Raw genomic sequence first — 15014 nt, 5'->3', positions numbered from 1 at the left:
TCTGAAGACACCTGTCTGGGGAACTGTCCAGAGTAGAAGCAAAACCACTATAGAAAACCTCTTCTACTCTGTGCAGTTCCCGAGACAAGCAGAGATGTCAGCAGAGAGCACTGTTGCCAGACAGAAATCAGCTCAACTCAACTTCAGCAGCTGATAATTATTGAAAGGATTAAGATTTTTTAATAGAAGTAATTTACAAATCTGTTTAATTTTCTGGACCCAGTTGATATATATATATATAAATATATAAAAAAGTTTTTCCTGGAATACCCCTTTAACACTGAACAAACTTAAAGAGGATCTACCGTAATTAATTTTTTTTTTAATTTTCCAAAAACAGCGACATGAGCTGCAATACCACAGACAGCCTAATGAAGAGGGTGGCGCTGTTTCTAGACTATAAAAAAAAAAAAAAAAAAAGTACTATAAGAGAACATCTATAGCAGTGGTCTTCAACCTGCGGACCTCCAGATGTTGCAAAACTACAACTCCCAGCATGCCCGGACAGGCATGCTGAGAGTTGTAGTTTTGCAATGTCTGGAGGTCCGCAGGATGAAGACCACTGATCTATAGGTTGAAATAAATACCAGACAGTTCTACAGCCCTTTTCCTAGGTGTCGGACAGCGGGGGAAGTACGACCTGAGAGGCCACGCAGACAATTGTGCTACAGTCATAGTGTGGGGGGGGGGGGCATCCTATAGTGCAGTGGTCTTTAACCTGCGGACCTCCAGATGTTGCAAAACTACAACTCCCAGCATGCCCGGACAGCCAACGGCTGTCCGGGCATGCTGGGAGTTGTAGTTTTGCAACATCTGGAGGTCCGCAGGTTGAAAACCACTGCTATAGTGCCAGATATTGCACATACATTCAACCACTGCTCGTCCTGTGAAGTCCTTACATTCCAGACCATAGAGAAGTTAGGTGAAAAAAAATAAAAATAAAATAAAACTAAAAAATAAATAAAAGTTTTTTTCCCCCCTAAAAAATTTACGTTCTTCAGATCGGAAAAACAGAGCGATAAGGTGGGTTCTAACAGTACAGTAGTCTAAAGAACAGACGTAAAAAAAAAAAAATACAAGCGGGCGGTTTTCCTTTCGAATAAAACCACGTAAAAGACTTCAAAACAATTCAACGAAACAGGGAGCGAAGAGAGAAATCTTCAGTCCTTTCCGCCTCGCGGCTGCTTGAAGGTTTTTTTTTTCCTCCTTCTTCCCTTCCAATATTTTTTTTTTCTCCTCCTTTCTTCCCATTATTTTTTTTTTTTACTTTTTAATCTTAAATTATTTTAAAAGTCGATTTTTAACAAATACACTCACTGTATACTAAGGCCCTGCCAAAAAAAAAAAAAACTGTGAAAAATAAATAGTTACTATATGTAGAGAAAACACAAAAAAAATAAAAAATACAAAAACAACCTAACTTTGAGGAAAAAGAATGAAAAATTGAATCTTCAAGTGACTTTGGAAGTCAGCTGCCTGTAGCGCAAAGAACAGTCGCCATCGCTCAAGGGTTAATCCTAAGAACAAGACTCAGTCTGTCTTTCTCAAGTTTGACGTAAAAAACAAAAACAAAAAAAAAAACAACAACCTAAAAGAAAAAGCACTTGGTTCCTAGCGTTTCCTTTTTGAGGTCCACAGTGTTTTCAGCATAAAATCCTTTGTCATTCACTTTTTTTTTTTTTTGGAACAGTGTTTAAAAATAGTCCGAACCCCCTCCCCACCCCCAAAAAAACATGACCGGCTCAGAACATGTTGGACTTCAGGAACATGACTTTGTTCATGTCTTCGGGGCTGAGAAGTCTCCTCCTCTTGATGAGTAATGTCTGTTCGCACATGTTCACACACTCGCTCCGCGCCCCGACCGCAGGGACCGCCAGAAGCCAGAAGGCCAGTTTGGAGAGGTGTGTGTGTTTTTGGGAAACGGATGACCAATACTGGAAGAGGTCCGGAGTCACTTGAAAGAGAGGTTCCTGTAGATAGTCATAGACTTCGTTCTTCTCCAGCCGGTCGTCTTCCTGAACTTTGGTTGTCTCGTTGGATTGTCTGGGTTTTTTGGCCGGCGCTTCAAACTCCGCCTCCTCGACCCCGTCTCGGACCTCGTGGATCAGTTCGCAGACCTTACTGATGATCTCTTCGTGTTGATACGGGGGAACGGGCCGGAGCTTCTGCTGAGGGTCCAAGATCATAGCAACTTTGTGCGCAGACTCCACCTTGAAGTTCTCTTTCAACGCTTCGAGGAACAGGTGGCAGAGTTTGCTGATTACCCCGGCGTCGTTGGCCTTCGAGGTGAAGAGCTTCTCCAACTTCACGTAGGTGGGAAGAACGAGCTGGAGGGTCGGTTTGCGCTCGTTGCTGAGCTCGATGACCGCATGTTTCACCGGGGCCAATATGGCGGCCAAGTTGCTCAGTAGATGCTTGTTTAGGTTTTGGATGATGCTCAGTTTTTTCGCCCGGCTGTAGAATTCACAGATTTGCTCGTACCGCTCGTGAACAAGCAAAAGGGAGTCCGTGACGGAGTTCCAGCAAGGAGGTGGACAGCTTTCTTCTAAGGAACCGAACGTCTCCCTGGCGATCCCGGCTGACCCTGCCAGCTCCTCCGTGACATTCAAAAGTTCTATGACCTCGTGCATGTTACGGGCCTGCAACGTGCGCTTGTTCAACACGCTCTGTACCACGGCGTTCAACGAGCAAGCGGAACAACGCAAGCAGGTCCCGACCTTGGCGAAGGCGGCGGAGTTGACCTTGCAGTCCGTTACGTACACTGTCCTTATCTCCGACATAACGAACTCCGATAGGACGTTCTGCACCCACTGGTGGATGAACTCGCCACTGTCTCTGTTATCCACGTCTTTAATGCCCAACACGTAGCGCTTTATCTGATTCCCTTCGGCCTGATATGCGGTAAGGATGTAACAGGAGTCCTGGCCTACGCTTTGCGAGTGACAGGTGACCCCGATCCCCAGGCAGACGTTGCTCCCCAGGGCGCAGGTCACCTTGACTTTGACCTGGTTGTACATTCGTGGCAGGTGCTTCAATGCTAGAGTGTTCATGTTACCCAGAATTTCGCTTACAGGGAACGACCCGTATCGGGCTCCAGTGTCTACCAGGGTCTGTGCCAGCTTTAGGAAGTCTTTACCGTTCACCACCGTCAGGGCCCCCAGGTCGGCACACATTACCCTCAGGAGCCTTTCGGCGATGTGTTGGCGCTCCTTTTCGGGGATAGAGTTGTTGACGGCTGGAACCGGTGCAGAAGACGCTGCAACTGCTGGAAGAAGCGAGAGACGGGACAAGAAGGAGACAATGCTTAGTCGATAAGGATCTCGGGCGTGTCATGGCAGCTGAAAATCGTGCAAATTATGCGAATTTGACGCCTCAAGCAACACTGACTGTGCGGCCAAAGCATAGATAACCGGAGGCCAAACAATATTGCAAGGTAAAACTCTTAAAGGAGAACTCTGGAATATAAAAATTGTCCCCCATAAAGATGTACATACCTTCCTCCGCTCCGGTCTCCGCCGCGATCCACTTCCTGGTTGCCGGTGGTCGGATGAATCATACTGCGCTCAGCCAATCACCAGCCACAGCGAAGTCCCGACTCGGCCGCGATAGGCTGAGCGACAGTGTGAAAACGCTTCAGGACATAAAATTCATCACTACACCGGCACCTGCTGCTGGGGCTGAAAACGTCACACTGCCGCTCAGCCTATCGCCGGCCGAGTCGGAACTTCACTGCGGCCGGTGATTGGTTGAGCGCAGTATGACTCTCCGACCACCGGCAACCAGGAAGAGGATCACGGCAGAGACCGGAGCCGGTTACCGGAGGCCCCGGGGGAGCGGAGGAAGGTATGTACATCTTTATTTTTTTACTGCCGGCAGTATGGAGGACAATTTTTATGTTCCGGAGTTCTCCTTTAATTTCATATATATATATTTTATGTATGTGACCTTGATATTTGATACTCCAATCCCATAAAGGAGTCGTAACCCAGATTCCTTAGAGCTTAGAGGGTGACTCCTCAGGATATGACAGTGTTTCCCAACCGTTATACCTCCAGCTGTTGCAAAACTACAACTCCCAGCATGCCCAGACAGCCAAAGGCTGTCTGGGCATGCTGGGAGTTGCAGTTTTGCAACAGCTAAAGTGAACCTTGGTTGGGAAACACTGGCCTACATGCTAAGCAACTTTAATACCACTGTGAAGCCCCCAACCATACTATACTCTTCTAACATATCTCTCTATCTCTCTATCTATCTATCTATCTATCTATCTATATATATATATCTTTTTTTTCACCACCTTAGGGATGTAGATATTTTTCATTTTTGCGTTAGGCCATCTGGGGGTCTAGCTACTCCATCCAATGGGCAGCGATAGTATTATACAGTATGTGTGTGAATACGGGCCATGGATACAGGATGCTGCGCACACAGTAATGCCGTCCCCGCCGATCACCATACTACAAACAGGTATGTGATCAGTGCCCCCCTCCCCCGCCAACATCTTGTTATCCAGAGTATTTTATGTGGATTTCACGCCTTGGAGCGATCTCTGAGAAGCAATAGCAGCCTGGGTATCATGTTAGGCTGCATTCACACCTCGTTTTTACATTACGGTTGCTGGATCTGTACAAACCGGGCTCTCCCGTACCCCAGCCGGACCAGCGTTGAAATCCATTTACTTTGATGAGCCGACCGGAGTCAAACGGTGACTCCGGTCGGCTCATTTTTGACCCGTATCCGGTTTTGTGACCGGACCTAAAACCGTAGTATACTATGGTTTTAGGTCCGGTCAGGAAACCGCATACGGGTCAAAAATGAGCCGACCGGAGTCACCGTTTGACTCCGGTCGGCTCATCAAAGTAAATGGATTTCAACCCTGGTCCGTACGGGATACGGGAGAGCCCGGTTTGCTCCTCCCCCAGCCGGATTCAGCAACCGTAATGTAAAAACGAGGTTTGAATGCAGCCTAAGACACTCTGCGCAAAATGCGAGTTGCGCTGACATTTGGACAACTTAAATAGGGGAGTTGGTCTTAAAGGGGTACTCCACTGGAAAACATTATTTTTTATCAACTGGTGCCAGAAACTTACACAGATTTGTAAATTACTTCTATTAAAAAAATCTTAATCCTTCCAGTACTTACCTGCTGTATGCTCCAGAGGAAGTTCTTTTCTTTTAGAATTTTCTTTCAGTCTGACCACAGTGCTCTCTGCTGACACCTCTGTCCATTTTAGGAACTGTCCAGAGCAGGATAGGTTGGCTATGGGGATTTACTCCTACCCTGGACAGTTCCTAAAATGGACAGAGGTGTCAGCAGAGAGCACTGTGGTCAGACAGAAAGGAAATTCAAAAAGAAAAGAACTTCCTGTGGAACATATAGCAGCTTATAAGTACTGGAAGGATTAAGATTTTTAAATAGAAGTAATTTCCAAATCTGTTTGTAAAAAGGGAACCGCTCATGGTAAAAACTTAGCAACTCCCCATACAGCCATATATGATATGATCCCGGCCAATTCTTGGATTATGATTTTTATATACAAGTAGTTTACAGATCTGTGTAACTCTCAGGCACCAGTTCATTTCTCCGGAGTACCCAGTTAAGAAAGATTCTCACAAGGGAGGGAATATTTGTTGTGTTTTGTCTCAGGTTCATTTTGGTAGAACAGTGTTTCCCAGCCCAGGATGCCTCCAGCTGTTAAAAAACTACAACTCCCAGCATGCCTTCGGCTGTCTACAGCAGTGTTTCCCAGCCCAGGAGGCCTCCAGCTGTTGAAAAACTACATCTCCCAGCATGCCTTCGGCTGTCTACATCAATGTTTTCTAAGCAGGGTGCCTCCAGCTGTTGCAAAACTACAACTCCCAGCATGCCTTCGGCTGTCTACATCAATGTTTTTTAAGCAGTGTGCCTCCAGCTGTTGCAAAACTACAACTCCCAGCATGCCTTCGGCTATCTACATCAATGTTTTCTAAGCAGGGTGCCTCCAGCTGTTGCAAAACTACAACTCCCAGCATGCCTTCGGCTGTCTACATCAATGTTTTTTAAGCAGTGTGCCTCCAGCTGTTGCAAAACTACAACTCCCAGCATGCCTTCGGCTGTCTACATCAATATTTTTGAAGCAGTGTGCCTCCAGCTGTTGCAAAACTACAACTCCCAGCATGCCTTCGGCTGTCTACATCAATGTTTTCTAAGCAGGGTGCCTCCAGCTGTTGCAAAACTACAACTCCCAGCATGCCTTCGGCTGTCTACATCAATGTTTTCTAAGCAGGGTGCCTCCAGCTGTTGCAAAACTACAACTCCCAGCATGCCCGGACAGCCGTTGCTGGATCTGTACAAACCGGTTGCTGGATCTGTACAAACCGGGCTCTCCCGTACCCCAGCCGGACCAGCGTTGAAATCCATTTACTTTGATGAGCCGACCGGAGTCAAACGGTGACTCCGGTCGGCTCATTTTTGACCCGTATCCGGTTTTGTGACCGGACCTAAAACCGTAGTATACTATGGTTTTAGGTCCGGTCAGGAAACCGCATACGGGTCAAAAATGAGCCGACCGGAGTCACCGTTTGACTCCGGTCGGCTCATCAAAGTAAATGGATTTCAACCCTGGTCCGTACGGGATACGGGAGAGCCCGGTTTGCTCCTCCCCCAGCCGGATTCAGCAACCGTAATGTAAAAACGAGGTTTGAATGCAGCCTAAGACACTCTGCGCAAAATGCGAGTTGCGCTGACATTTGGACAACTTAAATAGGGGAGTTGGTCTTAAAGGGGTACTCCACTGGAAAACATTATTTTTTATCAACTGGTGCCAGAAACTTACACAGATTTGTAAATTACTTCTATTAAAAAAATCTTAATCCTTCCAGTACTTACCTGCTGTATGCTCCAGAGGAAGTTCTTTTCTTTTAGAATTTTCTTTCAGTCTGACCACAGTGCTCTCTGCTGACACCTCTGTCCATTTTAGGAACTGTCCAGAGCAGGATAGGTTGGCTATGGGGATTTACTCCTACCCTGGACAGTTCCTAAAATGGACAGAGGTGTCAGCAGAGAGCACTGTGGTCAGACAGAAAGGAAATTCAAAAAGAAAAGAACTTCCTGTGGAACATATAGCAGCTTATAAGTACTGGAAGGATTAAGATTTTTAAATAGAAGTAATTTCCAAATCTGTTTGTAAAAAGGGAACCGCTCATGGTAAAAACTTAGCAACTCCCCATACAGCCATATATGATATGATCCCGGCCAATTCTTGGATTATGATTTTTATATACAAGTAGTTTACAGATCTGTGTAACTCTCAGGCATCAGTTCATTTCTCCGGAGTACCCAGTTAAGAAAGATTCTCACAAGGGAGGGAATATTTGTTGTGTTTTGTCTCAGGTTCATTTTGGTAGAACAGTGTTTCCCAGCCCAGGATGCCTCCAGCTGTTAAAAAACTACAACTCCCAGCATGCCTTCGGCTGTCTACAGCAGTGTTTCCCAGCCCAGGAGGCCTCCAGCTGTTGAAAAACTACATCTCCCAGCATGCCTTCGGCTGTCTACATCAATGTTTTCTAAGCAGGGTGCCTCCAGCTGTTGCAAAACTACAACTCCCAGCATGCCTTCGGCTGTCTACATCAATGTTTTTTAAGCAGTGTGCCTCCAGCTGTTGCAAAACTACAACTCCCAGCATGCCTTCGGCTATCTACATCAATGTTTTCTAAGCAGGGTGCCTCCAGCTGTTGCAAAACTACAACTCCCAGCATGCCTTCGGCTGTCTACATCAATGTTTTTTAAGCAGTGTGCCTCCAGCTGTTGCAAAACTACAACTCCCAGCATGCCTTCGGCTGTCTACATCAATATTTTTGAAGCAGTGTGCCTCCAGCTGTTGCAAAACTACAACTCCCAGCATGCCTTCGGCTGTCTACATCAATGTTTTCTAAGCAGGGTGCCTCCAGCTGTTGCAAAACTACAACTCCCAGCATGCCTTCGGCTGTCTACATCAATGTTTTCTAAGCAGGGTGCCTCCAGCTGTTGCAAAACTACAACTCCCAGCATGCCCGGACAGCCGTTGGCTGTCCGGGCATGCTGGTAGTTGTAGTCTTGCAACAGCTGAAGGCACCCTGGTTGGGAAACACTGCTGTAGACAGCCGAAGGCATGCTGGGAGTTGTAGTTTTGCAACAGTTGAAGGCACCCTGTTGGGAGACACTGCTGTAGACAGCCTAAGGCATTCTGGGAGTTGTAGTTTTGCAACAGCTGGAGGCACCCTGGTTGGGAAACGCTGCTGTAGACAAACCCTATAAGAAATCCCTCATATGAACACACGTACTGTTATTAATGTTGTTTCTTTGGGGTTGAGGTTGGGGTTGAGACTTCCAGTTCTCCTCCGGAGGTGGCAGCGACCTGGACTGGTTGGTGACAATGTTGTTCTCGTTGTCGGCTGAAGGAAGAAAAAGATTTGAAATCAATAATAAATTGTAATTGGGGGGGTGGGGGGGGGGGGGTTTGAGGGGGGGGCGCGGCATTATGCAAAGGAAACCTATTAGTCAAGACCACCAGTAGATACAGAAGCCTCCACCAAGACAGAAGGAAGGTGTGCGAGATGAGCCATAAGATCTCCTTTCTTTACAGATCTTCTCCTTTAAGAAAATCTGATTAATAAAGCCGCCTGGGATGGGGAATAACTTACAGCTGCCGCTTTACCGCACCTTGTATGTTACGGACACCGCGCCAATCCAGGCTTGGGCAGAACACATGTGGAACCCTGGCAAGAACATTGAGTCTTTACCCTCTCTCTCTCTCACGCTGCCCTATTAATCAGATTTTAGAATACACTTAGATGAAGTCTCGAACATGGAGTTAGTCATATCCCTAAGGGCGCGTTCACACTACCGAATGCCCAAAAGTAATTCCAATAAAAATGTATGCTCGGAAATTGCGCTGTTCATCCTTTCGGCGAATCCGCTCGGGCCTGCATTGCAGTCAATGGTGAGAGCGCATGCCCGAGCGGTCCTAGTGCCAACTGAAGCAGTGCTGTGGTGAAGGCGCCCTTAAAGGAGTACTTTGCTTGGAAAAAAATTTTAATAAAAAAGAATCAACTGGTGCCAGAAAGTTAAACAGATTTGTAAATTACTTCTGTTTAAAAAAAAAAAAAAAAAAAAATCCAGTACTTATCAGCTGCTGTACACTATAGATGAAGTTCTTTTCTTTTTGACTTTCTTTTCTGTCTGACCACAGTGCTCTCTGCTGACACTTCTGTCCATTTTAGGAACTGTCCAGAGCAGGAGAGGTTTGCTATGGGGATTTGCTCCTACTCTGAACAGTTCCTAAAATGGACAGAGGTGTCAGCAGAGAGCACTGTGTGTCAGACTGAAAAGAATTCCAGAATGAAACTCAACTTCATCTGCAGCATACAGCTGCTGATAAGTTACTGGAAGGATTAAGATTTTTAAATAGAAGTAATTGACAAATCAGGAGCACATCCCCATAGCAAACCTCTCCTGCTCTGGGCAGTTCCTGACATGGACAGAGGTGTCAGCAGAGAGCACTGTGGTCAGACAGAAAGGAAATTCAAAAAGAAAAAAACTTCCTCTGGAGCATAAAGCAGCTGATAAGTACTGGAAGGATAAAGATTTTCAAATAGAAGTAATTTACAAATCTGTTTAATTTTCTGGCACCAGTTGATTAACTAATTAAAAATGTTTTTTTTTTTTTCCAGCGGAGTACCCCTTTAAGTGTTTTAAAAAAAATAAAAAAAAGAGAGAGAATGAAAAAAGTCGAATACTTCATTCACAAAATGACAACGAACGTGCGAGAATTCTCACCAGCGTGTGACTGCATGTGCTCCAGGAGATTGTTGTAAAACTGGAACTGAATCCCGCAAGCCCCACAAGTGTACGGTTCTGCGAGAGAACAATTTAAGGGGGTTTCAAAAAGAGTTCTCACAATGCAAAATGTTCTTTTCTATATAGATAGATATATATATATACGTCACAGACGAGAGTCTCCAGCTACAATGATACTATCGGCATTAGACATGGTGGGAAGGCCCCTTGAAACGCCCTTGTTTCTCTGAAGGCTCCAGGATGTGGAGAACATTCTGGAGATTTTGTGAAGTTCTCACCGGGATCTACACAACACTGGTCACCTGTAGAATGGAGCTGATGGACGTTTGTAGCCTAAACCCAGGATCCTGGGCCTCTCACTGACCCATCACCAAGATACCTTGGGCCCTAGTCACATCACATTTTTGCCTTCCTTCAGAGGTATATGTGAGGTTGGCTCCTGACAAGCACTTAGGGCAGTGGTCTCAAAATGGTGGCCCTCCAGGTGGCCCGCCAACGGCTGTCCGGGCATGCTGCGAGTTGTAGTTTGCAACATCTGGAGGGCCACAGTTTGGAGATTACTGGACTACTGTGAGTTTGGCTGTCTGTGCATGCTGGGAGTTGTAGTTGCACAACTTCTGGAGGTCCGCAGATTGGAGACCACTGGCAAACAGAAAAGGAAGCTTTGACGTACCTGTCCATATAAAGACAATTTCTGTGTATGTACATACCATATAAAGACAATTATATATGTACATACCATATATGGACAACCATATGTACATCCCATATATGGACAATCATATGTAAATCCCATATATGGACAATTATATATGTACATACCATATATGGACAATTATATATACATATCATATATGGACAATCATATGTACATCCCATATATGGACAATCATATGTAAATCCCATATATGGACAATTATATATGTACATACCATATATGGACAATCATATGTACATACCATATATAGACAATTATATATGTACATACCATATAAAGACAATTATATATGTACATACCATATATGGACAATCATATGTACATACCATATATGGACAATCATATATGTACATACCGTATATGGACAACCATATGTACATACCATATATGGACAATCATATGTACATACCATATATAGACAATTATATATGTACATACCATATATGGACAATCATATGTACATACCATATATGGACAATCATATATGTACATACCGTATATGGACAACCATATGTACATACCATATATGGACAATTATATATGTACATACCATATAAAGACAATCATATGTACATCCCATATATGGACAATCATATGTACATCCCATATATGGACAATTATATATGTACATCCCATATATGGACAATCATATGTAGATACCATATATGGACAATCACATGTACATCCCATATATGGACAATCATATGTACATCCCATATATGGACAATCATATGTACATCCCATATATGGACAATCATATGTACATCCCATATATGGACAATCATATGTACATACCATATATGGACAATTATATGTACATCCCATATATGGACAATCATATGTACATCCCATATATGGACAATTATATATGTACATCCCATATATGGACAATCATATGTAGATACCATATATGGACAATCACATGTACATCCCATATATGGACAATCATATGTACATCCCATATATGGACAATCATATGTACATCCCATATATGGACAATCATATGTACATCCCATATATGGACAATCATATGTACATACCATATATGGACAATCATATGTACATACCATATATGGACAATCATATGTACATACCATATATGGACAATCATATGTACATACCATATATGGACAATTATATGTACATACCATATATGGACAATTATATGTACATACCATATATGGACAATCATATGTACATACCATATATGGACAATCATATGTACATACCATATATGGACAACCATATGTACATACCATATATGGACAACCATATGTAGATACCATATATGGACAACCATATGTACATCCCATATATGGACAACCATATGTACATCCCATATATGGACAATCATATGTACATCCCATATATGGACAATCATATGTACATACCATATATGGACAACCATATGTACATACCATATTTGGACAACCATATGTAGATACCATATATGGACAACCATATGTACATCCCATATATGGACAATCATATGTACATCCCATATATGGACAATCATATGTACATCCCATATATGGACAATCATATGTACATCCCATATATGGACAATCATATGTACATACCATATATGGACAATTATATGTACATACCATATAAAGACAATTATATATGTACATACCATATATGGACAATTATATGTACATACCATATATGGACAATCATATGTACATACCATATATGGACAATTATATATGTACATACCATATATGGACAATCATATGTACATACCATATAAAGACAATTATATATGTACATACCATATATGGACAATTATATGTACATACCATATATGGACAATCATATGTACATATCATATATGGACGATCATATGTACATACCATATATGGACAATTATATATGTACATACCATATATGGACAATTCCTGTGTATGTACATACCATATATGGACAATCATATGTACATACCATATATGGACAATTATATGTACATCCCATATATGGACAATCATACGTACATACCATATATGGACGATCATATGTACATCCCATATATGGACAATCATATGTACATCCCATATATGGACAATCATATGTACATCCCATATATGGACAATCATATGTACATACCATATATGGACAATTATATGTACATACCATATAAAGACAATTATATATGTACATACCATATATGGACAATTATATGTACATACCATATATGGACAATCATATGTACATACCATATATGGACAATTATATATGTACATACCATATATGGACAATCATATGTACATACCATATAAAGACAATTATATATGTACATACCATATATGGACAATTATATGTACATACCATATATGGACAATCATATGTACAAATCATATATGGACGATCATATGTACATACCATATATGGACAATTATATATGTACATACCATATATGGACAATTCCTGTGTATGTACATACCATATATGGACAATCATATGTACATACCATATATGGACAATGATATGTACATCCCATATATGGACAATCATACGTACATACCATATATGGACGATCATATGTACATACCATATATGGACAATTATATATGTACATACCATATATGGACAATTCCTGTGTATGTACATACCATATATGGACAATCATATGTACATCCCATATATGGACAATGATATGTACATCCCATATATGGACAATTCCTGTGTATGTACATACCATATATGGACAATTCCTGTGTATGTACATACCATATATGGGCAATCATATGTACATACCATATATGGACAATCATATGTACATACCATATATGGACAATCATATGTACATACCATATATGGACAATCATATGTACATCCCATATATGGACAATCATATGTACATACCATATATGGACAATTACCATATATGGACAGTTACATTATAGGAGCTTCCCCAGAAGAGCCAGTCAGTCTTTCTCTCCTCCTCCTTGGCTCTGACCAGAGCGGTGGTACTACTGACAGCCACCAGAGACACAAAAAAGGAATATTGGTGGCTGTCAGTGGTAACACCACACTGGAGAGAACCCAGAAGTAGAGGAAGGAATTAAGTGCAGTTGAGGTCCCCTTTGTCCGATAATCGCCCTGTGTAAAAGGGACTTTGCTGAGTATATAGGGCCTGGGACATGGCTTTGAAGGGGAACCCCAGTTTGTAAGAACGTATTCCCTGGGTCTGACTACTAGGATTCCCCTCCATGATCTCCATAACGGGCTGACTTACCTCCTTGAGTACTCTGGTCTCCACCTTTCAAGACAAACTGGTGTTGGGAGTGACGGCCCGCTCCTCCAATCATCCACCAAGGCCGGACTAAGCTGTGGCTTGTGGTTGACTGTGGGGGCCATCCTTGGTAGGTGAGGGTCAGAGCGTTCAGGACAGTGGGTCTGGCCCCTGTTCTGGAGATTACAGGGGGTCCCAGCGATCAGCAACTTAAAGGGGTACTCTGCTGAAAAACTTTTTTTTTTTTTATGAACTGGTGCCAGAAAGAGAGCACTGTGCTCGTGATGTCAGCAGAGAGCTCTGTGTTCCAAAAAGAAAACAATTTCCTCTGTAGTGTTCAGCAGCTAATAAGTACTGGAAGGATTAAGATTTTTTTAATAGAAGTAATTTACAAATCTGTTTAACTTTCTGGCACCAGTTGATTAAAAATAAAAAAAGTTTTCCACTGGAGTACCCCTTTAACCCCTTTGCACACAATAGGGGATACGTTTTACAAACTGGAGTTCCCATTTTAAGGTGTTAACCAGGATAGAAAACCAGAGCTAATTTCTTCCATAAACAGCGCCACAGCTGCCCTCAGGTTGAGTTCGGTATTACAACTTGGCTCCATTCACCTGGAGGGACTGAGTGGGACTCAGCTGCAATATCGCACACAACCTGAGGACAAATGTGGCGCTGTTTTGTAAAGAAATGAGCTGTGAATGTTTTTTTTACTGCTGGAGTTCCCCTTTAATGACAGACACAGCAGAAGGTATAAGTCTATACATATTCTGTGTCAGTACCGAGCATAATGATGAAATATTATCCTTGGCTCCTGGCACAATCTCCCAGGCTGATCCTATCTACTAATCCCAGGAACCATGATCAGCAGCAGCCAGGGCTCAGGGTAATTACCGTACCGCCTGATGATAGCGGTCTACGATGGAGAGATAAGGCCGCGCTCACATACAGGGCAGGTGCCAAAAATGTTAATGGCTGGATGGAGCGATTACGGTTCACTGCAGTCATACAGACTCTGCAAAAGGGTCGTGTAGGGTTTTGCTTTATATCTCCATGCATTTCATATTCTAAGGCAGTATTTTCCAACCAGGGTTCCTCCAGGTATTGCAAAACTACAACTCCCAGCATGCCCGGACAGCCTTTGGCTGTCCGGGCATGCTGGGAGTTGTAGTTTTGCAACAGCCAGAAGCGCACTGGTTGGGAAACAGTGCCTTAGAATATCAAAATGGAACATAGGGGGAAAA

At 43.0% G+C, this 15014-nt stretch overlaps 1 protein-coding gene across 18 annotated transcripts in view; it reads right to left on the bottom strand.

The window, feature by feature from the left end:
- Positions 1–812: 812 nt before the first annotated feature.
- Positions 813–15014, bottom strand: part of ZNF618 (zinc finger protein 618) — a 140206-nt gene continuing 126004 nt past the window's right edge. For 15 of the 18 annotated variants that reach the window (XM_056541215.1, XM_056541219.1, XM_056541216.1 and 12 more), the window contains 3 exons: positions 9797–9874; positions 8302–8412; positions 813–3265 (listed from right to left, as the gene is read on the bottom strand). In XM_056541215.1, coding sequence (XP_056397190.1) covers positions 1743–3265; positions 8302–8412; positions 9797–9874 — 1712 coding nt within the window. In that variant the 3' untranslated portion in view covers positions 813–1742. The remainder of the gene's footprint in view (positions 3266–8301; positions 8413–9796; positions 9875–15014) is intronic. The other 3 variants (XM_056541221.1, XM_056541222.1, XM_056541223.1) reach the window with 3 other exon arrangements.

This window comes from Hyla sarda, chromosome 9 (genome assembly GCF_029499605.1).
Source record: "Hyla sarda isolate aHylSar1 chromosome 9, aHylSar1.hap1, whole genome shotgun sequence".
NCBI lineage: Eukaryota > Metazoa > Chordata > Amphibia > Anura > Hylidae > Hyla > Hyla sarda.
The sequence above is the reverse complement of the archived record's forward strand: the minus strand, read 5'-3'. Positions and strand labels throughout refer to the sequence as shown.